The sequence below is a fragment of the Oncorhynchus masou genome, chromosome 29 (assembly GCF_036934945.1).
Source record: "Oncorhynchus masou masou isolate Uvic2021 chromosome 29, UVic_Omas_1.1, whole genome shotgun sequence".
Lineage (NCBI taxonomy): Eukaryota > Metazoa > Chordata > Actinopteri > Salmoniformes > Salmonidae > Oncorhynchus > Oncorhynchus masou.
The window spans coordinates 74,815,484-74,837,831 of NC_088240.1; the positions used below are offsets into that span (position 1 = coordinate 74,815,484).

At 48.1% G+C, this 22,348-nt stretch overlaps 1 protein-coding gene across 1 annotated transcript in view; it reads right to left on the reverse strand.

Moving 5' to 3' along the window:
* Positions 1-22,348, reverse strand: part of LOC135520531 (rho guanine nucleotide exchange factor 1-like) — an 83,144-nt gene that overhangs the window by 32,164 nt on the left and 28,632 nt on the right. Inside the window, 10 exon segments of the mRNA XM_064946148.1 lie at positions 565-711; positions 917-1,113; positions 3,171-3,323; positions 4,636-4,647; positions 5,784-5,880; positions 5,883-5,924; positions 6,028-6,237; positions 7,856-7,888; positions 8,352-8,442; positions 8,580-8,688. Of these exon segments, the coding sequence (XP_064802220.1) occupies positions 565-711; positions 917-1,113; positions 3,171-3,323; positions 4,636-4,647; positions 5,784-5,880; positions 5,883-5,924; positions 6,028-6,237; positions 7,856-7,888; positions 8,352-8,442; positions 8,580-8,688 (1,091 nt within the window).

The window sequence follows — 22,348 nt, forward strand, 5'->3', positions numbered from 1 at the left end:
GGTCATGTGGTTGTACTGTAGCGGGGTTACAGTGGCAGTACATTGGTCATGTGGTTGTACTGTAGAGGGGGTTACAGTGGCAGTACATTGGTCATGTGGTTGTACTGTAGAGGGGGTTACAGTGGCAGTACATTGGTCATGTGGTTGTACTGTAGCGGGGGTTACAGTGGCAGTACATTGGTCATGTGGTTGTACTGTAGAGGGGGTTACAGTGGCAGTACATTGGTCATGTGGTTGTACTGTAGCGGGGGTTACAGTGGCAGTACATTGGTCATGTGGTTGTACTGTAGCGGGGGTTACAGTGGCAGTACATTGGTCATGTGGTTGTACTGTAGAGGGGGTTACAGTGGCAGTACATTGGTCATGTGGTTGTACTGTAGAGGGGGTTACAGTGGCAGTACATTGGTCATGTGGTTGTACTGTAGAGGGGGTTACAGTGGCAGTACATTGGTCATGTGGTTGTACTGTAGAGGGGGTTACAGTGGCAGTACATTGGTCATGTGGTTGTACTGTAGACGGGGTTATGGTGATACTACGGTCAAGCAGCGGTGGAACCGTACTCACAGTGCATGTCTATGATCTCGTCCAGGCTGGGGAAGATGGTGGCCAGCTCTGTGGCGGTCATGAGTTCCTCTCTCTCCAGAGGCTTCCAGAACACTGTCTGCAAAACACTCAGCATGCGCACGTGGGCGTGCTCCGTCGCAAACAACTCTGAGAGAGAGAGAGAGAGAGAGAGAGACAGAGAGACAGAGAGAGGAGAGAGAGAGGAGAGAGAGGAGAGAGAGGAGAGAGATTCCTCTAGTGCCAATTCATTCTCAATATTTTGCATCAGATGAGCAGCAGCTCAATGTTACTACACTGCAATTACTTCTAATGGATCCCTCCATCCCCCACCCCTCTCCCCATCCCTCCTCACCGTTGATGACCTCCTGCCGCTTGGTCTCCTTCTTGCTGAGGTCTTTGAGGGTGTCTGGGGGGGTGTGTTCTCTCCAGTTGGGCGGGTCCTGCTCCAGCTCCAGGAGGCGAGGGTCCTGTTCCTCCTGCTGGGGGGTGGGGCCAGAGAGGGAAAGACCTGGGAGCACACCCTCGGGCAGTAACACCCCTTCATCAACACTGATAGAAGAGAGGAGGACAGAGGAGGAGGAGAGGGGCAGGTATGGGTATGGGAATAAAGGGTATGGGCGATAATATGAAAATAATCTAACGCGAAGCTAGAAAACCTGCTTGGGTTGAGAAGCATTTGGATTGGGACAGTACGCTATTGGCTGGTTCAAAGTCTACATAATCCACACACAGCACTAACATTACATGTAGTTACAGTTGGTACTGTAGCCCTGACTAAGAAAATAACTCTGGCTCTGACCCTCCTCCTCCAGTCAAGCTGTGTCACTCAGCATGGATCTCTTCCTGTCTTAATGAAGCTGCTGGGGACACAGTGGAAGAAGCTTCCATTCACTCTCACTCAGCCTTTCTGTCTTAGACATCAGACAGTCAGTAAAGCAAAGTTAGTTGGGCAGTAATATCAGCCTGTCCATCAGTTACTATAGTCAGTCAGTCTGCCTGTCCATCAGTTACTATAGTCAGTCAGTCTGCCTGTCCATCAGTTACTATAGTCAGTCAGTCAGCCTGTCCGTCAGTCTGGCTGTCCGTCCATCAGTTAGTATAGTCATTCAGTCAGCCTGTCCGTCAGTCTGGCTGTCCGTCCATCAGTAAGTACAGTAAATCAGTCAGTCTGCCTGCCTGTCCATCAGTTAATATAGTCAATCAGTCAGTCAGCCTGCCTGTCCATCAGTTAGCATAGTCAGTCAGTCAGTCAGCCTGTCTATCAGTTAGTATAGTCAGTCAGTCTGCCTGTCCATCAGTTAGCATAGTCAGTCAGTCAGTCAGCCTGTCTATCAGTTACTATAGTCAGTCAGTCTGCCTGTCCATCAGTTACTATAGTCAGTCAGTCTGCCTGTCCATCAGTTAGCATAGTCAGTCAGTCAGTCAGCCTGTCTATCAGTTACTATAGTCAGTCAGTCTGCCTGTCCATCAGTTACTATAGTCAGTCAGTCTGCCTGTCCATCAGTTACTATAGTCAGTCAGTCAGCCTGTCCGTCAGTCTGGCTGTCCGTCCATCAGTTAGTATAGTCATTCAGTCAGCCTGTCCGTCAGTCTGGCTGTCCGTCCATCAGTAAGTACAGTAAATCAGTCAGTCTGCCTGCCTGTCCATCAGTTAATATAGTCAATCAGTCAGTCAGCCTGCCTGTCCATCAGTTAGCATAGTCAGTCAGTCAGTCAGCCTGTCTATCAGTTAGTATAGTCAGTCAGTCAGTCTGCCTGCCTGTCCATCAGTTAGTATAGTCAGTCAGTCAGCCTGTCTATCAGTTAGTATAGTCAGTCAGTCAGTCTGCCTGCCTGTCCATCAGTTAGTGTAGTCAGTCAGTCAGCCTGCCTGCCTGTCCATCAGTTAGTGTAGTCAGTCAGTCAGTCAGTCTGCTTGTCCATCAGTTAGTATAGTCAGTCAGTCAGCCTGTCCATCAGTTAGTGTAGTCAGTCAGTCAGCCTGCCTGCCTGTCCATCAGTTAGTGTAGTCAGTCAGTCAGCCTGCCTGCCTGTCCATCAGTTAGTGTAGTCAGTCAGTCAGCCTGCCTGCCTGTCCATCAGTTAGTGTAGTCAGTCAGTCAGTCAGTCTGCTTGTCCATCAGTTAGTATAGTCAGTCAGCCTGCCTGTCCATTAGTTAGTATAGTCAGTCAGTCAGTCTGCTTGTACATCAGTTAGTATAGTCAGTCAGTCTGCTTGTCCATCAGTTAGTATAGTCAGTCAGTCAGTCAGTCAGCCTGCCTGTCCATTAGTTAGTATAGTCAGTCTGCCTGACCATCAGTTAGTATAGTCAGTCTGCCAGCCTGACCATCAGTTAATATAGTCAGTCAGTTAGCCTGCCCGTCCATCAGTTAGTAGTCAGTCAGCCTGACCATCAGTTAGTATAGTCAGTCAGTCAGTCAGCCTGACCATCAGTTAGTATAGTCAGCCAGTCTGCTTGAAAATCAGTTTGTATAGTCAGTCTGCCTGCCTGTCCATCAGTTAGTATAGTCAGTCAGTCAGTCCGTCCATCAGTGACTCTGTCCATCTGTGGCTGTGCTGCTCTCTCTCCCCCTGTGAGAGAAGGGGGGGTAGGGGTCTGCCTTACGAGGGATGGGGAGAGGTCGGGGAGGAGCGTGCTGCCGTGGCGGCGGCTTGCAGGTCCACGTCGCTACGGGAACGCGACTGTTTGGCCCGGGAGGAGCCACAGCGACGGGAGGAATGTCTGTCCACACGAGCACTCTCACTGCGTCCCACACGCCTGGGGAGGGAGGGAGGGAGGGAGGGAGGGAGGGAGGGAGGGAGGGAGGGAGGGGGAGGGAGGGAGGGAGGGAGGGAGGGAGGAGGAAAGTACATTGAGGGAAGGGAGAGAGGAGAGCGAGAGGAGAGCCAGTGGGTGGGAAAAATTCAAGGAGGATGGTAGTAGGGGAGGCAGGGGAGGAAGTAGAGAGACAGACAGAGTGAGGAGTACAGGAACCACAAGGAAATGGTCCAAAAGACCAAACCAAAAAGTACAGAGTGGAACAACAAAGACGGGAGATATTAGGATAAAGTGGATCCAAGCAGGAGAACCATTAGAGAGGAAGTCAATGTGATGTCAAAGGAATATAGAGGATCAAAAGAAAAGCACACAAGAGATGTGACAGAGAATGGATGGTTAGAATCAGGAGCATAGACACACTCCACACAGTCCTGGGTTACTGCTTAATGACTAGCCCTATTAGAAACACATTGGAAGCAGAGACACTCCACACAGTCCTGGGTTACTGCTTAATGACTAGCCCTATTAGAAACACATTGGAAGCAGAGACACTCCACACAGTCCTGGGTTACTGCTTAATGACTAGCCCTATTAGAAACACATTGGAAGCAGAGACACTCCACACAGTCCTGGGTTACTGCTTAATGACTAGTCCTATTAGAAACATATTGGAAGCAGAGACACTCCACACAGTCCTGGGTTACTGCTTAATGACTAGCCCTATTAGAAACACATTGGAAGCAGAGACACTCCACACAGTCCTGGGTTACTGCTTAATGACTAGCCCTATTAGAAACACATTGGAAGCAGAGACACTCCACACAGTCCTGGGTTACTGCTTAATGACTAGCCCTATTAGAAACATATTGGAAGCAGAGACACTCCACACAGTCCTGGGTTACTGCTTAATGACTAGCCCTATTAGAAACACATTGGAAGCCCATCTACCTCAACACTAGAAGTTAAGAAAGCGGTCCTTAGTAACATCTCAGTGTGTCTGTGTACCAAGGCCTTTCAATTACGCAATGTTAAATGGCAATCAATTGGGCTTATCAGCTTTCCAATCCCACACACACACACGAAGACTATTACTCTCTAACATCACAGCCCACTCACGTCACTTCAAGGTACAGGATAAACAATACTTAGCCATGCAGTGTGTGTGTGTGTGTGTGTGTGTGTGTGTGTGTGTGTGTGTGTGTGTGTGTGTGTGTGTGTGTGTGTGTACACAGTAATGCAGGATGGACCGTGTGTTATCAATATGAGGCCCAGTGCGTGTCCGTATCCCTGTCGCAGAGAAGTAGAAACCCACCTTGTCTTCCATCTGTGAAAACACGGGACAGGACAGTTACAGAACCACCACAACCATTCAACAGTAACACACCCCCTTTCTACAAACCTCCAACTCTCCCCATCAACCGCTGCAGCACACGGACAGAGCCTAGCAGCACTGAACGCACTGTAAAACCACAGAAAGCAAAGCACGCCCACAAACACAAGACGTCTGCTGTCCTGGACATGGTACTACATGAAGCCCTGTGAAGACTGGACAACAGAACATAGCGGAACCCTATAGAACCACACACACTGATGCCTTCTGCAAGCAACAGACATGAAAGTGAACCAGACCTCACTGCTTCACCTACAGTAGGACTGGGATAAAGCCGACAGCAGACAAACCTAAAGCTGGACCGCACGACTGAAGCACAGTAAAAGTCAACTTAATGAACTTAAGCCTGTATGCTGTACAAACCAAATATAGCACAATGAATGCCCAAATCAGACAGACGTACAACCCCAGACAACATAACAACAACGTTATACCAGGTTTCCCCAGCTCTGGTACTTGAGTCTAGCCTGCAGACACACAGACACGATGACACACTACAGTACAATGTTAACTATTATACACTTAACTTGCTCTGAATAACTGAGCAGAGTCAGCATCGCACAAACAAGGAGACAGCAGTGGTGCTTTGGAAGAGGAGCAAACAAACATGAAAAATGGACACACAGAGTGAAAGAAAGTGGAGAACAGGTAAACAAAACAAGAGATTTGTGGTAGAGGAGAAGGGAGGAGGAGGGGTTGGGGGCTGGAGGGGAAGACCAGGTCCCTGTAGCCCCAGTAAGGGTCCATCTCCAAATGCTGGGTGGGTCTTAGTGATGTTCGCTACATGGAGCTGCTCTGGCAGGGCAGGGTTAAGGTGTGGTAGGTAGGCTCGGCAGCACAGTACACAGCAGGGACGGACGGAGACACTGAGGGAGTTTTACCAAGCTTCCTCAGCCTTAGCATAGCCACTGACCCCTAACCTTTTTAAACTGCTTGACTATGTTCAACTCTACCTAAAGGTGTTGGGTCTATGTTGGTCTTTAGTTTATACATCTCATTTACTCCACCCCCCCCCTTCTCTTTACCTCTCTCTTCCTCTATTTATCCCTTTCCCTTACTACCTCTCTCACCTGTCTTTGTCCAGGTTTTCCTCCAGGGGGGGTTCATTGGATGAGGGGGGCTCCCATACAGCCAGCCCCCCTGCCATCCCCGCGGGGGACACCTCGCCCCCTCCACCACCAACTGGGGGTCCGAATGACTGCTGAACAGACCTGGGAGAGGGAAAAAAGCACACATCAGATTCACCTCACTGAACACACCCTAAGTTAGGTTGGGTGTTGCTATGCTACCATGTAGCCGTCCAATCAGCCTTACCTATCTCGCTGTGGGAGAAGTCTGGGCTGGAGGTCACACTGATGTGAACCCCTGAGCCCTCGCTGACCTCCAAACCCTGATGAGGGGAGGATCCTGTGGAAACAGACTTCCTGTTTAATGCTGGAGGAGCAGCATCAGGGGCGGAGGAGCCTCGAGAGAGGGCGAGGCCGCTGGAAACCTTACGCTCCTGATTCACCTTCTCTTTATCCACTGAGAGAGAGAGAGAGAGAGAGAGAGAGAAAAATAGATGGTAAAAGGGATGACATTGAAAAAAACAGAGTCAAAACAGTCAGTCATTTCCATGAGAGACCATGAGAGTAAGAAACAGACAGAGACAGACAGGATGATTATAGGGCAGTCAGTCAATCTGTGGTGAGAGAGGAGGGTTAATCATACTCAGGGTGGGGACAGTTTTGTGCCTATGTTCACAACCCTACGACAGACCTATCGTGTGTGTGTGTGTTTGTGTGAGAGAGAGAGAGAGAGAGAGAGAGAGAGCTGGGCGAGATGGACAAAAATCCATGTTGTGTTAAATTGACCAATTGTTTCGATAATGATAAATCAGCAATAAATCATGTTTGAGGGAGGTGCTAGAGCTGGGCGAGATGGACAAAATGTGATAATGTGATGAATGTAACTATTTTGCTCAATAACAATAAATAGCCTACAACAATAAAACTAAACGTTTTAAAAGGGACAGTTAGGCTACTTTACATGACATTTTGACTATTGATTTCCAGTGCCAAGTAAGTCAACTGAGATAGCAGTGGGAACTCAAAACCCTTAGCTGGTGATGTTGTTGCTATATAGACATGTAGGCTAATTTATTAATCTATCAGTAAATGTAGGCTAATTTATTAATCTATATAGGCTACAACAACTTTCCAGCACCTAGGCTACTTTTTTTTTCCTCCCCAATTTGGTGGTATCCAATTGTTGTAGTAGCTACAATCTTGTCTCATCGCTACAACTCCCGTACGGGCTCGGGAGAGACGAAGGTTGAAAGTCATGCGTCCTCCGATACACAACACAACCAGCCGTACTGCTTCGTAACACAGCGCACATCCAACCCGGAAGCCAGCCGCACCAATGTGTCGGAGGAAACACCGTGCACCTGGCAACCTTGGTTAGCGCGCACTGCGCCCAGCCCGCCACAGGAGTTGCTGGTGCGCGATGAGACAAGGACATCCCTACCGGCCAATCCCTCCCTAAACCGGACGACGCTAGGCCAATTGTTCATCGCCCCACGGACCTCCCGGTCGCGGCCGGTTACGACAGAGCCTGGGCGTGAACCCAGGGACTCTGATGGCACAGCTGGCGCTGCAGTACAGCGCCCTTAACCACTGGCCACCCGGGATGCCTGACCTTGGCTACTTGATGAACAACAAGAGCTCACGGTTTTACCAATTTAACGTCAGATTCTGACGGTTATCCACGTTTCTCCAAACATCAAATTTCAAAGTTGCACCAAACGTCAAATTTCTGCAGGAATCAACATAACGCATAGGCTATTACCGTTGACCAAATAACGGTTTTAGAACAATCTACAGGAACATTGTATAGCAAAATCACAGAAAATCACAGATTTTCATTTTTTCCGCCAAGCTCTAGCGTGTGTGTGTATGTGGTTAGTCCTCCTATTAAAACACCAATGATTACACCTCAACGCAAAACAGCAAGTCAACAAATCAAAAACTTGCCATTCCCCTCGGCCCCTTCCGGGTTTGATTTGATACATGCAAACATGCTTTAGGGTTGATTAGTAAGGACTAAACCATTCTAGAGATAAAGGGGTGGGGAAGAGGAGATGAGAGCCAGACGGTGGTACCTTCAGCCTCCACTTTAGGAAGTTTGACCTCAGCTGAAAGAAGAACACAGGGCAAGACAACGGGTTCTTTTTAATTCTACAAAGACTTTGTCTTATACAGGCACTACGGTCATTCTGGTAGACCCCCTTTTAGATGGCGATCGATAATCAAACACCTGACATAGCTTATACGATATATCATCTATTCTGTTTCTCTGTACCTTCAGTATGCAGTGTGTATTTAGTAGTGTATGCAGTGTGTATTTAGTAGTGTATGCAGTGTGTATTTAGTAGTGTATGCAGTGTGTATTTAGTAGTGTATGCAGTGTGTATTTAGTAGTGTATGCAGTGTGTATTTAGTAGTGTATGCAGTGTGTATTTAGTAGTGCATACAGTATGTATTTACTGTAAATATTTGTGTGTTGTTTTTTAACTACTTAAGGAAGACAAACTCATTTCCCCTTGGGTATTGATAAAGTACAATCTCATCTCATATTATGACACTACTGGTACGTACTGCTGCCAGCAATCCAGCCACCGGCGGCGCTGAGGATGTTGGGAAAACCCCCCTTCGGTTTAGATTTAGTGGACTCCTCACTCTTCTTATTCTGAGAGGGAGGAAGAGAGACAAAGAGAGAGCGCATTATGACAAGTACAGTCTAATAATACTGGATAGGTTGGTGTGTGGTATGGACTGTGAACTCCAGACAGAGAGACAGACAGACAGACATACAGACAGACTCACCTTCCCAAGGGGTCTCCTGAAGAACCCTCTGGACTTCTTACTGTCAGCTACCCTGGACTTCACTCCTAGGTGCTTCATGTAGAAGGCCACTGCTGCAAAGATCGACGAACTGGAGGGCGAGAGAGAGGAAGGGAGAGCGAGATCTCTGTAAAGTTAGTGGTCATGAAAGTACATGCTGTATAAATGCAAATATATTGGCATTGCAATAGAAACAGTAATGATACACTATTATAGAGGATGCTAAAGCATGAGCTGTAAATAAAAATAATAGGAGTGAAAGAGAGGGAGAGTAGGGGTGGGGTTGAGATGAGAAAAGGGGTGGGATTGAGATGAGCAAAGGGGTGGGGTTGAAATAAGAAAAGGGGTGGGGTTGAAATGAGAAAAGGGGTGGGGTTGAGATGAGATGAGGAAAGGGGTGGGGTTGAGATGAGAAAGGGGTGGGGTTGAAATGAGAAAAGGGGTGGGGTTGAGATGAGAAACGGGGTGGGGTTGAGATGAGAAACGGGGTGGGGTTGAGATGAGAAACGGGGTGGGGTTGAGATGAGAAACGGGGTGGGGTTGAGATGAGAAACGGGGTGGGGTTGAGATGAGAAATGGGGTGGGGTTGAGATGAGAAACGCGGTGGGGTTGAGATGAGAAACGGGGTGGGGTTGAGATGAGAAACGGGGTGGGGTTGAGATGAGAAACGGGGTGGGGTTGAGATGAGAAACGGGGTGGGGTTGAGATGAGAAACGGGGTGGGGTTGAGATGAGAAACGGGGTGGGGTTGAGATGAGAAAAGGGGTTGAGAGGAGAAAAGGGGTTGAGAGGAGAAAAGGGGTTGAGAGGAGAAAAGGGGTTGAGAGGAGAAAAGGGGTTGAGAGGAGAAAAGGGGTTGAGATGAGAAACGGGGTTGAGAGGAGAAAAGGGGTTGAGAGGAGAAAATGGGTGGGGTTGGAATATGAGAAAAGCTGGGGTGATGCTGGGTGGAGAGTTGGTAGTTTACTAGAGATGAAAGGAGGAGTAGAAAGAGGAGCTTGAGAGGGAAAATGCAAGAGCTTTTCAAACTGAGGCCGTAAGACCACAAACCAAGTCAGCCTACATCAGCTACAGAATGCCATTTATGGCAAAGTAATGCAACTATAGTACTGCGGTCTGCACAACGTACAATAACAGTCCTGCAGTCTGCACAACGTACAGGACTGCAGTCTGCGCAACGTACAACTACAGTCCTGCAGTCTGCACAACGTACAACTACAGTCCTGAAGTCTGCATAACGTACAACTACAGTCCTGCAGTCTGCACAACGTACAACTACAGTCCTGAAGTCTGCACAACGTACAACTACAGTCCTGCAGTCTGCATAACGTACAACTACAGTCCTGCAGTCTGCATAACGTACAACTACAGTCCTGAAGTCTGCACAACGTACAACTACAGTCCTGCAGTCTGCATAACGTACAATAACAGTCCTGCAGTCTGCACAACGTCCTGCAGTCAGGACTGCAGTGTGCGCAACGTACAACTACAGTCCTGCAGTCTGCACAACGTACAACTACAGCATAACGTACAACTACAGTCCTGAAGTCTGCATAACGTCCTGCAGTCTGCACAACGTACAACTACAGTCCTGCAGTCTGCATAACGTACAACTACAGTCCTGCAGTCTGCATAACGTACAACTACAGTCCTGAAGTCTGCGCAACGTCTGCACAACTACAGTCCTGCAGTCTGCATAACGTACAACTACAGTCCTGCAGTCTGCATAACGTACAACTACAGTCCAGCAGTCTGCATAACGTATAACTACAGTCCTGCAGTCTGCATAACGTAAACTACAGTCCTGCAGTCTGCATAACGTATAACTACAGTCCTGAAGTCTGCATAACGCATACAACTACAGTCCTGCAGTCTGCACAACGTACAACTACAGTCCTGAAGTCTGCACAACGCATAAACTACAGTCCTGAAGTCTGCACAACGTACAACTACAGTCCTGAAGTCTGCACAACGTACAACTACAGTCCTGCAGTCTGCACAACGTACAACTACAGTCCTGAAGTCTGCACAACGTACAACTACAGTCCTGAAGTCTGCATAACGCACAACTACAGTCCTGCAGTCTGCACAACGTACAACTACAGTCCTGCAGTCTGCATAACGTACAACTACAGTCCTGCAGTCTGCATAACGCATAACTACAGTCCTGAAGTCTGCATAACGCAACTACAGTCCTGCAGTCTGCAACGTACAGTCCTGCAGTCTGCATAACGTATAACTACAGTCCTGCAGTCTGCATAACGCATAACTACAGTCCTGCAGTCTGCATAACGTACAACTACAGTCCTGCAGTCTGCATAACGTATAACTCCTGCAGTCAGTCCTGCAGTCTGCATAACGTCCTGACAACTACAGTCCTGAAGTCTGCATAACGCAACTACAGTCCTGACAGTCCTGAAGTCTGCATAACGTATAACTACAGTCCTGAAGTCTGCATAAACTACAGTCCTGAAGTCTGCACAACGTACAACTACAGTCCTGAAGTCTGCATAACGCATACGTCCTGAACAACTACAGTCCTGAAGTCTGCATAAACGTCCTGAAGTCAACTACAGTCCTGAAGTCTGCATAACGCAACTACAGTCCTGAAGTCAGTCCTGCAGTCTGCATAACGTACAACTACAGTCCTGCAGTCTGCACAACGTCCTGCAGTCTGCATACAACTACAGTCCTGCAGTCTGCACAACGTACAACTACAGTCCTGAAGTCTACACAACGTACAACACAGTCCTGAAGTCTGCACAACGTACAACTACAGTCCTGCAGTCTGCACAACGTCCTGCAGTCTGCAACTACAGTCCTGCAGTCTGCACAACGTACAACTACAGTCCTGCAGTCTGCACAAACGTCCTGCAGTCTGCACTACAGTCCTGCAGTCTGCACAACGTACAACTACAGTCCTGCAGTCTGCACAGTCCTGCAGTCTGCATAACGCAGTCCTGCAGTCTGCCTGAAGTCTGCATAACGTAAACGTCCTGCAGTCTGCATAACTACAGTCCTGCAGTCTGCAGTCCCTGCAGTCTGCATAACGCATAACTACAGTCCTGACTACAGTCCTGCAGTCTGCATAACGCAACTACAGTCCTGCAGTCTGCATAACGTACAACTACAGTCCTGCAGTCTGCATAACGTACAACTACAGTCCTGCAGTCTGCATAACGCAAAGTCGCATGCAACTACAGTCCTCTGCAGTCTGCAGTCCTGAACGCATAACGCAAACTACAGTCCTGCAGTCTGCATAACGCATAACTACAGTCCTGCAGTCTGCACAACGTACAACTACAGTCCTGCAGTCTGCATAACGCAACTACAGTCCTGCAGTCTGCATAACGTACACTACAGTCCTGCAGTCTGCATAACGTACAACCTACAGTCCTGTCAACTACAGTCCTGCAAGTCTGCATAACGTACAACTACAGTCCTGCAGTCCTGAAGTCTGCACAACGTACAACTACAGTCCTGAAGTCTGCAAACGTACAACTACAGTCCTGAAGTCTGCACAACGCTACAGTCCTGAAGTCAACTACAGTCCTGCAGTCTGCATAACGCAACTACAGTCCTCTGCATAACGTACAACTACAACTACAGTCCTGCAGTCTGCATAACGTACAACTACAGTCCTGCAGTCTGCACAACGTCCTGCACAACTACAGTCCTGCAGTCTGCATAACGTACAACTACAGTCCTGCAGTCTGCATAACGTACAACTACAGTCCTGCAGTCTGCAACAACGTACTACAGTCCTGCAGTCTGCATAACGCATAAACTACAGTCCTGCAGTCTGCATAACGCATACAACTACAGTCCTGCAGTCTGCATAACGAAGTCTGCACAACGTACAACACAGTCCTGCAGTCTGCATAACGTACAACTACAGTCCTGCAGTCTGCATAACGTACAACTACAGTCCTGCAGTCTGCATACAGTCCTGAAGTCTGCATAACGTACAACTACAGTCCTGCAGTCTGCATAACGTACAACTACAGTCCTGCAGTCTGCATAACGCACAACTACAGTCCTGAAGTCTGCACCTGCAGTCTGCAACGTCCTGCAGTCATACAGTCCTGAACTACAGTCCTGAAGTCCTGCACAACGTACAACTACAGTCCTGAAGTCTGCACAACGTACAACTACAGTCCTGAAGTCTGCACAACGTACAACTACAACCACAGTCCTGAAGTCTGCAACTAAGTCCTGCAGTCTGCATAACTACAGTCCTGAAGTCTGCATAACGTACAACTACAGTCCTGAAGTCTGCACAACGTCCTGAAGTCTGCAACTACAGTCCTGCAGTCTGCATAACGTACAACTACAGTCCTGCAGTCTGCAACTACAGTCCTGCAGTCTGCATAACGTAAACTACAGTCCTGCAGTCATAACGTACAACTACAGTCCTGTCCTGCAGTCTGCATAACGTAAACTACAGTCCTGCAGTCTGCATAACGTACAACTACAGTCCTGAAGTCTGCAACAACGTACAACTACAGTCCTGCAGTCTGCAGTCTGCACAACGTACAAACTACAGTCCTGAAGTCTGCATAACGTACAACAAACTACAGTCCTGCAGTCTGCATAACGTACAACTACAGTCCTGAAGTCTGCACAACGCACAACTACAGTCCTCCTGCAGTCTGCAGTCCTGCAGTCGCATAACGTACAACTACAGTCCTGAAGTCTGCACAACGTACAACTACAGTCCTGAAGTCTGCACAACGTAAACTACAGTCCTGAAGTCTGCATAACGTACAACTACAGTCCTGAAGTCTGCACAACGTACAACTACAGTCCTGAAGTCTGCACAACGTACAACTACAGTCCTGAAGTCTGCACAACGTACTACAGTCCTGAAGTCTGCACAACGTACAACTACAGTCCTGAAGTCTGCAAACGCACAACTACAGTCCTGAAGTCTGCATAACTACAGTCCTGAAGTCTGCGCAACGTACAACTACAGTCCTGAAGTCTGCACAACAACGCACAACTACAGTCCTGCAGTCTGCACAACGTACAACTACAGTCCTGCAGTCCTGCACAACGTACAACTACAGTCCTGAAGTCTGCACAACGTACAACTACAGTCCTGCAGTCTGCATAACGTACAACTACAGTCCTGCAGTCTGCAGTCTGCAACGTACAACTACAGTCCTGAAGTCTGCACAACGTACAACTACAGTCCTGAAGTCTGCACAACTACAGTCCTGAAGTCTGCACAACGTACAACTACAGTCCTGAAGTCTGCATAACGTACAACTACAGTCCTGCAGTCTGCACAACGTACAACTACAGTCCTGCAGTCTGCACAACGTACAACTACAGTCCTGCAGTCTGCACAGTCCTGCAGTCTGCATAACGTACAACTACAGTCCTGCAGTCTGCACAACGTACAACTACAGTCCTGCAGTCTGCATAACGTTACAGTCCTGCAGTCTGCACAACGTACAAACTAGTCAGTCCTGCAGTCTGCATAACGTACAACTACAGTCCTGCACTGCATAACGTACAACTACAGTCCTGAAGTCTGCACAACGCATAACTACAGTCCTGCAGTCTGCACAACGTACAACTACAGTCCTGAGTCTGCATAACGTATAACTACAGTCCTGCAGTCTGCATAACGCACTACAGTCCTGCAGTCTGCATAACGCCTGAAGTACAACTACAGTCCTGCAGTCTGCACAACGTATAACTACAGTCCTGCAGTCTGCATAACGTACAACTACAGTCCTGCAGTCTGCATAACGTACAACTACAGTCCTGAAGTCTGCATCAACGTACAACTACAGTCCTGCAGTCTGCATAACGTACAACTACAGTCCTGCAGTCTGCATAACGTACAACTACAGTCCTGCAGTCTGCATAACGTACAACTACAGTCCTGCAGTCTGCATAACGTCCTGCAGTCTGCGCAACGCAACTACAGTCCTGAAGTCTGCATAACGTACAACTACAGTCCTGCAGTCTGCGCAACGTACAACTACAGTCCTGAAGTCTGCATAACGTAAACTACAGTCCTGCAGTCTGCACAACGTACAACTACAGTCTGCAGTGTGCATAACGTACAACTACAGTCCTGCAGTCTGCACAACGTCAACTACAGTCCTGCAGTCTGCATAACGTACAACTACAGTCCTGCAGTCTGCATAACGTACAACTACAGTCCTGAAGTCTGCTCAACGTACAGTCCTGCAGTCTGCATAACGTACAACTACAGTCCTGCAGTCTGCATAACGTACAACTACAGTCCTGTCCTGCAGTCCTGCTGCATAACGTACAACTACAGTCCTGCAGTCTGCAAACGTACAACTACAGTCCTGCAGTCTGCATAACGTACAAACTACAGTCCTGCAGTCTGCACAACGTACAACTACAGTCCTGAAGTCTGCACAACGTAAAACTACAGTCCTGAAGTCTGCACAACGTACAACTACAGTCCTGAAGTCTGCACAACGTACTACAGTCCTGAAGTCTGCACGTACAGTCCTGAAGTCTGCGCACTACAGTCCTGAAGTCTGCACAACGTACAACTACAGTCCTGAAGTCTGCACAACGTACAACTACAGTCCTGAAGTCTGCACAACGTACAACTACAGTCCTGAAGTCTGCACGCAACGTCCTGAAGTCTGCGCAACTACAGTCCTGAAGTCTGCGCAACGTCCTGAAGTCAACTACAGTCCTGAAGTCTGCACAACGTACAACTACAGTCCTGAAGTCTGCACAACGTACAACTACAGTCCTGAAGTCTGCACAACGTCTACAGTCCTGAAGTCTGCACAACGTACAACTACAGTCCTGCAGTCTGCATAACGTACAACTACAGTCCTGAAGTCTGCACAACGTACAGTCCTGAAGTCTACAGTCCTGAAGTCTGCATCGTCCTGAAGTCTGCGCAACTACAGTCCTGCAGTCTGCACAACGTAAACTACAGTCCTGCAGTCTGCACAACGCATAACTACAGTCCTGCAGTCTGCACAACGCACAACTACAGTCCTGAAGTCTGCAGTCCTGAAGTCTGCACAACGTACAGTCCTGCAGTCTGCACAACGTAAACGTCCTGCACAAACTACAGTCCTGCAGTCTGCATAACGTACAACTACAGTCCTGAAGTCTGCACAACGTACAACTACAGTCCCTGCAGTCTGCATAACGTACAACTACAGTCCTGAAGTCTGCACAACGTACAACTACAGTCCTGCAGTCTGCATAACGCACAACTAACAGTCCTGCAGTCTGCATAACGTGTCTGCAGTCTGCGCAACGCAACAGTCAGTCTGCACAACGTACAACTAGTCCTGCAGTCTGCATGCTACAGTCCTGCAGTCTGCATAACGCACAACTACAGTCCTGAAGTCTGCATAACGTACAACTACAGTCCTGAAGTCTGCATAACGTACAACTACAGTCCTGCAGTCTGCATAACGTACAACTACAGTCCTGCAGTCTGCATAACGCATAACTACAGTCCTGCAGTCTGCATACTACAGTCCTGCAGTCTGCATAACGTACAACTACAGTCCTGCAGTCTGCATAACGCAACTACAGTCCTGAAGTCTGCATAACGTAAACTACAGTCCTGAAGTCTGCACAACGTACAACTACAGTCCTGAGTCTGCACAACGTACAACTACAGTCCTGAAGTCTGCATAACGTACAACTACAGTCCTGCAGTCTGCACAGTCCTGTACAACTACAGTCCTGAAGTCTGCACAACGCATAACTACAGTCCTGCAGTCTGCATAACGTACAACTACAGTCCTGCAGTCTGCACAACGTAAACTACAGTCCTGCAGTCTGCAAACTACAGTCCTGCAGTCTGCTGCATGAAGTCCTGCAGTCTGCATAACGTATAACTACAGTCCTGCAGTCTGCATAACGTCCTGCAGTCTGCATAACGTACAACTACAGTCCTGCAGTCTGCATAACGCATAACTACAGTCCTGCAGTCTGCATAACAACTACAGTCCTGCAGTCTGCATAACAGTCCTGCAGTCTGCATAACGTATAACTACAGTCCTGAAGTCTGCATAACGTATAACTACAGTCCTGAAGTCTGCACAACGTAACAACTAACGTACAACTCAGTCCTGAAGTCTGCACAACGTACAACTACAGTCCTGAAGTCTGCACAAAGTCGCACAACTACAGTCCTGAAGTCTGCAACGTACAACTACAGTCCTGAAGTCTGCATAACGCACAACTACAGTCCTGAAGTCTGCGCATAACGCACAACTACAGTCCTGCAGTCTGCATATCGCATAAACTACAGTCCTGCAGTCTGCACAACGTACAAACTACAGTCCTGCAGTCTGCATAACGTACAACTACAGTCCTGAAGTCTGCACAACGCAACAACAGTCCTGAAGTCTGCACAACGCATAACTACAGTCCTGCAGTCTGCATAACGCAACTACAGTCCTGCAGTCTGCACAACTACAGTCTACAGTCCTGCAGTCTGCAAACGTACAACTACAGTCCTGCAGTCTGCACAACGTACAACTACAGTCCTGCAGTCTGCATAACGCACAACTACAGTCCTGAAGTCTGCGCAACGCACAACTACAGTCCTGCAGTCTGCATAACGCATAACTACAGTCCTGCAGTCTGCATAACGCACAACTACAGTCCTGCAGTCTGCATAACGTACAACTACAGTCCTGCAGTCTGCATAACGTACAACTACAGTCCTGCAGTCTGCATAACGTACAACTACAGTCCTGCAGTCTGCATAACGCATAAACTACAGTCCTGAAGTCTGCATAACGTACAACTACAGTCCTGCAGTCTCCTGAAGTCTGCACAACGCACAACGCACAACTACAGTCCTGAAGTCTGCATAACGCATACAACTACAGTCCTGAAGTCTGCACAACGTACAACTACAGTCCTGCAGTCTGCAGTCCTGAAGTCTGCATAACGTACAACTACAGTCCTGCAGTCTGCACAACGTACAACTACAGTCCTGCAGTCTGCATAACGTACAACTACAGTCCTGCAGTCTGCATAACGCATAACTACAGTCCTGAAGTCTGCACAACGCACTACAGTCCTGCAGTCTGCATAACGCATAACTACAGTCCTGCAGTCTGCATAACGTACAACTACAGTCCTGCAGTCTGCATAACGTACAACTACAGTCCTGCAGTCTGCATAACGTACAACTACAGTCCTGCAGTCTGCATAACGTACAACTACAGTCCTGAAGTCTGCACAACGTACAACTACAGTCCTGAAGTCTGCACAACGTACAACTACAGTCCTGAAGTCTGCACAACGTACAACTACAGTCCTGAAGTCTGCACAACGTACCTGAAGTCTGCAAACGTACAACTACAGTCCTGAAGTCTGCACAACGTACAACTACAGTCCTGAAGTCTGCATAACGTACAACTACAGTCCTGCAGTCTGCACAACGTACAACTACAGTCCTGCAGTCTGCACAACGTCCTGCAGTCTGCACAACTACAGTCCTGCAGTCTGCACAACGCACAACTACAGTCCTGAAGTCTGCACAAAGTCTGCACAACGTACAACTACAGTCCTGAAGTCTGAACAACGTACAACTACAGTCCTGCAGTCTGCATAACGTACAACTACAGTCCTGCAGTCTGCATAACGTCCTACAGTCCTGAAGTCTGCACAACGTACAACAGTCCTGCAGTCTGCATAACTACAATAACAGTCCTGCAGTCTGCACAACGTACAGGACTGCAGTGTGCCTGCAGTCTGCAACGCACAACTACAGTCCTGCAGTCTGCACAACGTCCTGAAGTCTGCAACGTAATTCAAGTCCTGCAGTCTGCACAACTACAGTCCTGCAGTCTGCATAACGTACAACTACAGTCCTGCAGTCTGCATAACGTAAACTACAGTCCTGAAGTCTGCTCAACGTCAACTACAGTCCTGCAGTCTGCATAACGTACAACTACAGTCCTGCAGTCTGCATAACCTACAACTACAGTCCTGCAGTCTGCATAACGTACAACTACAGTCCTGCAGTCTGCATAACGTCCTGACAACTACAGTCCTGAAGTCTGCATAACGTACAACTACAGTCCTGCAGTCTGCGCAACAACTACAGTCCTGAAGTCTGCATAACGCACAACTACAGTCCTGCAGTCTGCACAACGTAGGACTGCAGTGTGCGTGTGCACTACTGCAGTCCTGCAGTCTGCACAACGTCCTGCAGTCAACTACAGTCCTGCAGTCTGTCCTGCAGTCTGCATAACGTCCTGCATAACTACAGTCCTGAAGTCTGCAAACGCATACAACTACAGTCCTGCAGTCTGCATAACGCATACAGTCCTGCAGTCTGCATAACTACAACTACAGTCCTGCAGTCTGCATAACGTACAACTACAGTCCTGCAGTCTGCATAACGTACAACTAACAGTCCTGAAGTCTGCAAACGTAAAACAGTCCTGAAGTCTGCACAACGCACAACTACAGTCCTGAAGTCTGCACAACGTACAACTACAGTCCTGAAGTCTGCACAACGCACAACTACAGTCCTGAAGTCTGCACAACGCACAACTACAGTCCTGAAGTCTGCACAAGTCCGTACAACTACAGTCCTGAAGTCTGCGCAACGTACAACTACAGTCCTGAAGTCTGCATAACGCATAACTACAGTCCTGAAGTCTGCGCAACGCATAAACTAGTCCTGCAGTCCTGAAGTCCTGCATTCTGCACAACGTACAACTACAGTCCTGCAGTCTGCACAACGTACAACTACAGTCCTGCAGTCTGCACAACGTATAACTACAGTCCTGAAGTCTGCATAACGTACAACTACAGTCCTGCAGTCTGCATAACGCACAACTACAGTCCTGCAGTCTGCATAACGCAACGTCCTGAAGTCTGCGCAACTACAGTCCTGCAGTCTGCGCATAACGCATAACGTCCTGCAGTCTGCATAACAAACTACAGTCCTGCAGTCTGCATAACGTCTGTCCTGCAGTCTGCATAACGTACAACTACAGTCCTGCAAGTCTGCATAACGTAACAACTACAGTCCTGAAGTCTGCACAACGTACAACTACAGTCCTGAAGTCTGCACAACGTACAACTACAGTCCTGAAGTCTGCACAAACTACAGTCGAAGTCTGCACAACTACAGTCCTGAAGTCTGCACAACGTACAACTACAGTCCTGAAGTCTGCGCAACGTACAACTACAGTCCTGAAGTCTGCATAACGTACAACTACAGTCCTGAAGTCTGCGCAACGTACAACTACAGTCCTGCAGTCTGCATATCGTAAACTACAGTCCTGCAGTCTGCACAACGTACAACTACAGTCCTGCAGTCTGCACAACGTAAACTACAGTCCTGAAGTCTACACAACGTACAACAACAGTCCTGAAGTCTGCACAACGTACAACTACAGTCCTGAAGTCTGAACAACGTGTCCTGCAGTCTGCATAACGTACAACTACAGTCCTGCAGTCTGCGCAACGTACAACTACAGTCCTGAAGTCTGCACAACGTCAAATACAGTCCTGCAGTCTGCATAACTTACAATAACAGTCCTGCAGTCTGCACAACGTACAGGACTGCAGTGTGCGCAACGTATAACTACAGTCCTGCAGTCTGCACAACGTACAACTACAGTCCTGCAGTCTGCATAACGTACAACTACAGTCCTGCAGTCTGCATAACGTACAACTACAGTCCTGAAGTCTGCTCAACGTACAACTACAGTCCTGCAGTCTGCATAACGTACAACTACAGTCCTGCAGTCTGCATAACCTACAACTACAGTCCTGCAGTCTGCATAACGTACAACTACAGTCCTGCAGTCTGCATAACGCATAAACTACAGTCCTGAAGTCTGCATAACGTACAACTACAGTCCTGCAGTCTGCGCAACGTACAACTACAGTCCTGAAGTCTGCATAACGTACAACTACAGTCCTGCAGTCTGCACAACGTACAGGACTGCAGTGTGCGCAACGTACAACTACAGTCCTGCAGTCTGCACAACGTACAACTACAGTCCTGCAGTCTGCATAACGTACAACTACAGTCCTGCAGTCTGCATAACGTACAACTACAGTCCTGAAGTCTGCTCAACGTACAACTACAGTCCTGCAGTCTGCATAACGTACAACTACAGTCCTGCAGTCTGCATAACGTACAACTACAGTCCTGCAGTCTGCATAACGTACAACTACAGTCCTGCAGTCTGCATAACGTACAACTACAGTCCTGAAGTCTGCATAACGCATAACTACAGTCCTGCAGTCTGCGCAACGTACAGTCCTGAAGTCTGCACAACGTAAAACAACAGTCCTGAAGTCTGCACAACGTACAACTACAGTCCTGAAGTCTGCACAACGTACAACTACAGTCCTGAAGTCTGCACAACGTACAACTACAGTCCTGAAGTCTGCACAACGTACAACTACAGTCCTGAAGTCTGCACAACGTAAACTACAGTCCTGAAGTCTGCGCAACGTACAACTACAGTCCTGAAGTCTGCATAACGTACAACTACAGTCCTGAAGTCTGCGCAACGTACAACTAGTCCTGCAGTCTGCACATCGTACAACTACAGTCCTGCATTCTGCACAACGTACAACTACAGTCCTGCAGTCTGCACAACGTACAACTACAGTCCTGAAGTCTGCGCAACGTACAACTACAGTCCTGAAGTCTGCGCAACGTACAACTACAGTCCTGCAGTCTGCGCATCGTACAACTACAGTCCTGCAGTCTGCGCAACGTACAACTACAGTCCTGAAGTCTGCGCAACGTAAAACAACAGTCCTGAAGTCTGCACAACATACAACTACAGTCCTGAAGTCTGCACAACGTACAACTACAGCCCTGAAGTCTGCACAACGTACAACTACAGTCCTGAAGTCCGCACAACGTACAACTACAGTCCTGAAGTCTGCACAACGTACAACTACAGTCCTGAAGTCTGCACAACGTACAACTACAGTCCTGAAGTCTGCGCAACGTACAACTACAGTCCTGAAGTCTGCATAACGTACAACTACAGTCCTGAAGTCTGCGCAACGTACAACTACAGTCCTGCAGTCTGCACATCGTACAACTACAGTCCTGCATTCTGCACAACGTACAACTACAGTCCTGCAGTCTGCACAACGTACAACTACAGTCCTGAAGTCTGCGCAACGTACAACTACAGTCCTGCAGTCTGCATAACGTACAACTACAGTCCTGAAGTCTGCACAACGTACAACTACAGTCCTGCAGTCTGCGCAACGTACAACTACAGTCCTGAAGTCTGCATAACGTACAACTACAGTCCTGCAGTCTGCACAACGTACAACTACAGTCCTGAAGTCTGCATAACGTACAACTACAGTCCTGCAGTCTGCACAACGTACAACTACAGTCCTGAAGTCTGCACAACGTACAACTACAGTCCTGCAGTCTGCATAACGTACAACTACAGTCCTGCAGTCTGCATAACGTACAACTACAGTCCTGAAGTCTGCACAACGTACAACTACAGTCCTGCAGTCTGCATAACGTACAATAACAGTCCTGCAGTCTGCACAACGTACAGGACTGCAGTGTGCGCAACGTACAACTACAGTCCTGCAGTCTGCACAACGTACAACTACAGTCCTGCAGTCTGCACAACGTACAACTACAGTCCTGCAGTCTGCATAACGTACAACTACAGTCCTGCAGTCTGCATAACGTACAACTACAGTCCTGAAGTCTGCGCAACGTACAACTACAGTCCTGCAGTCTGCATA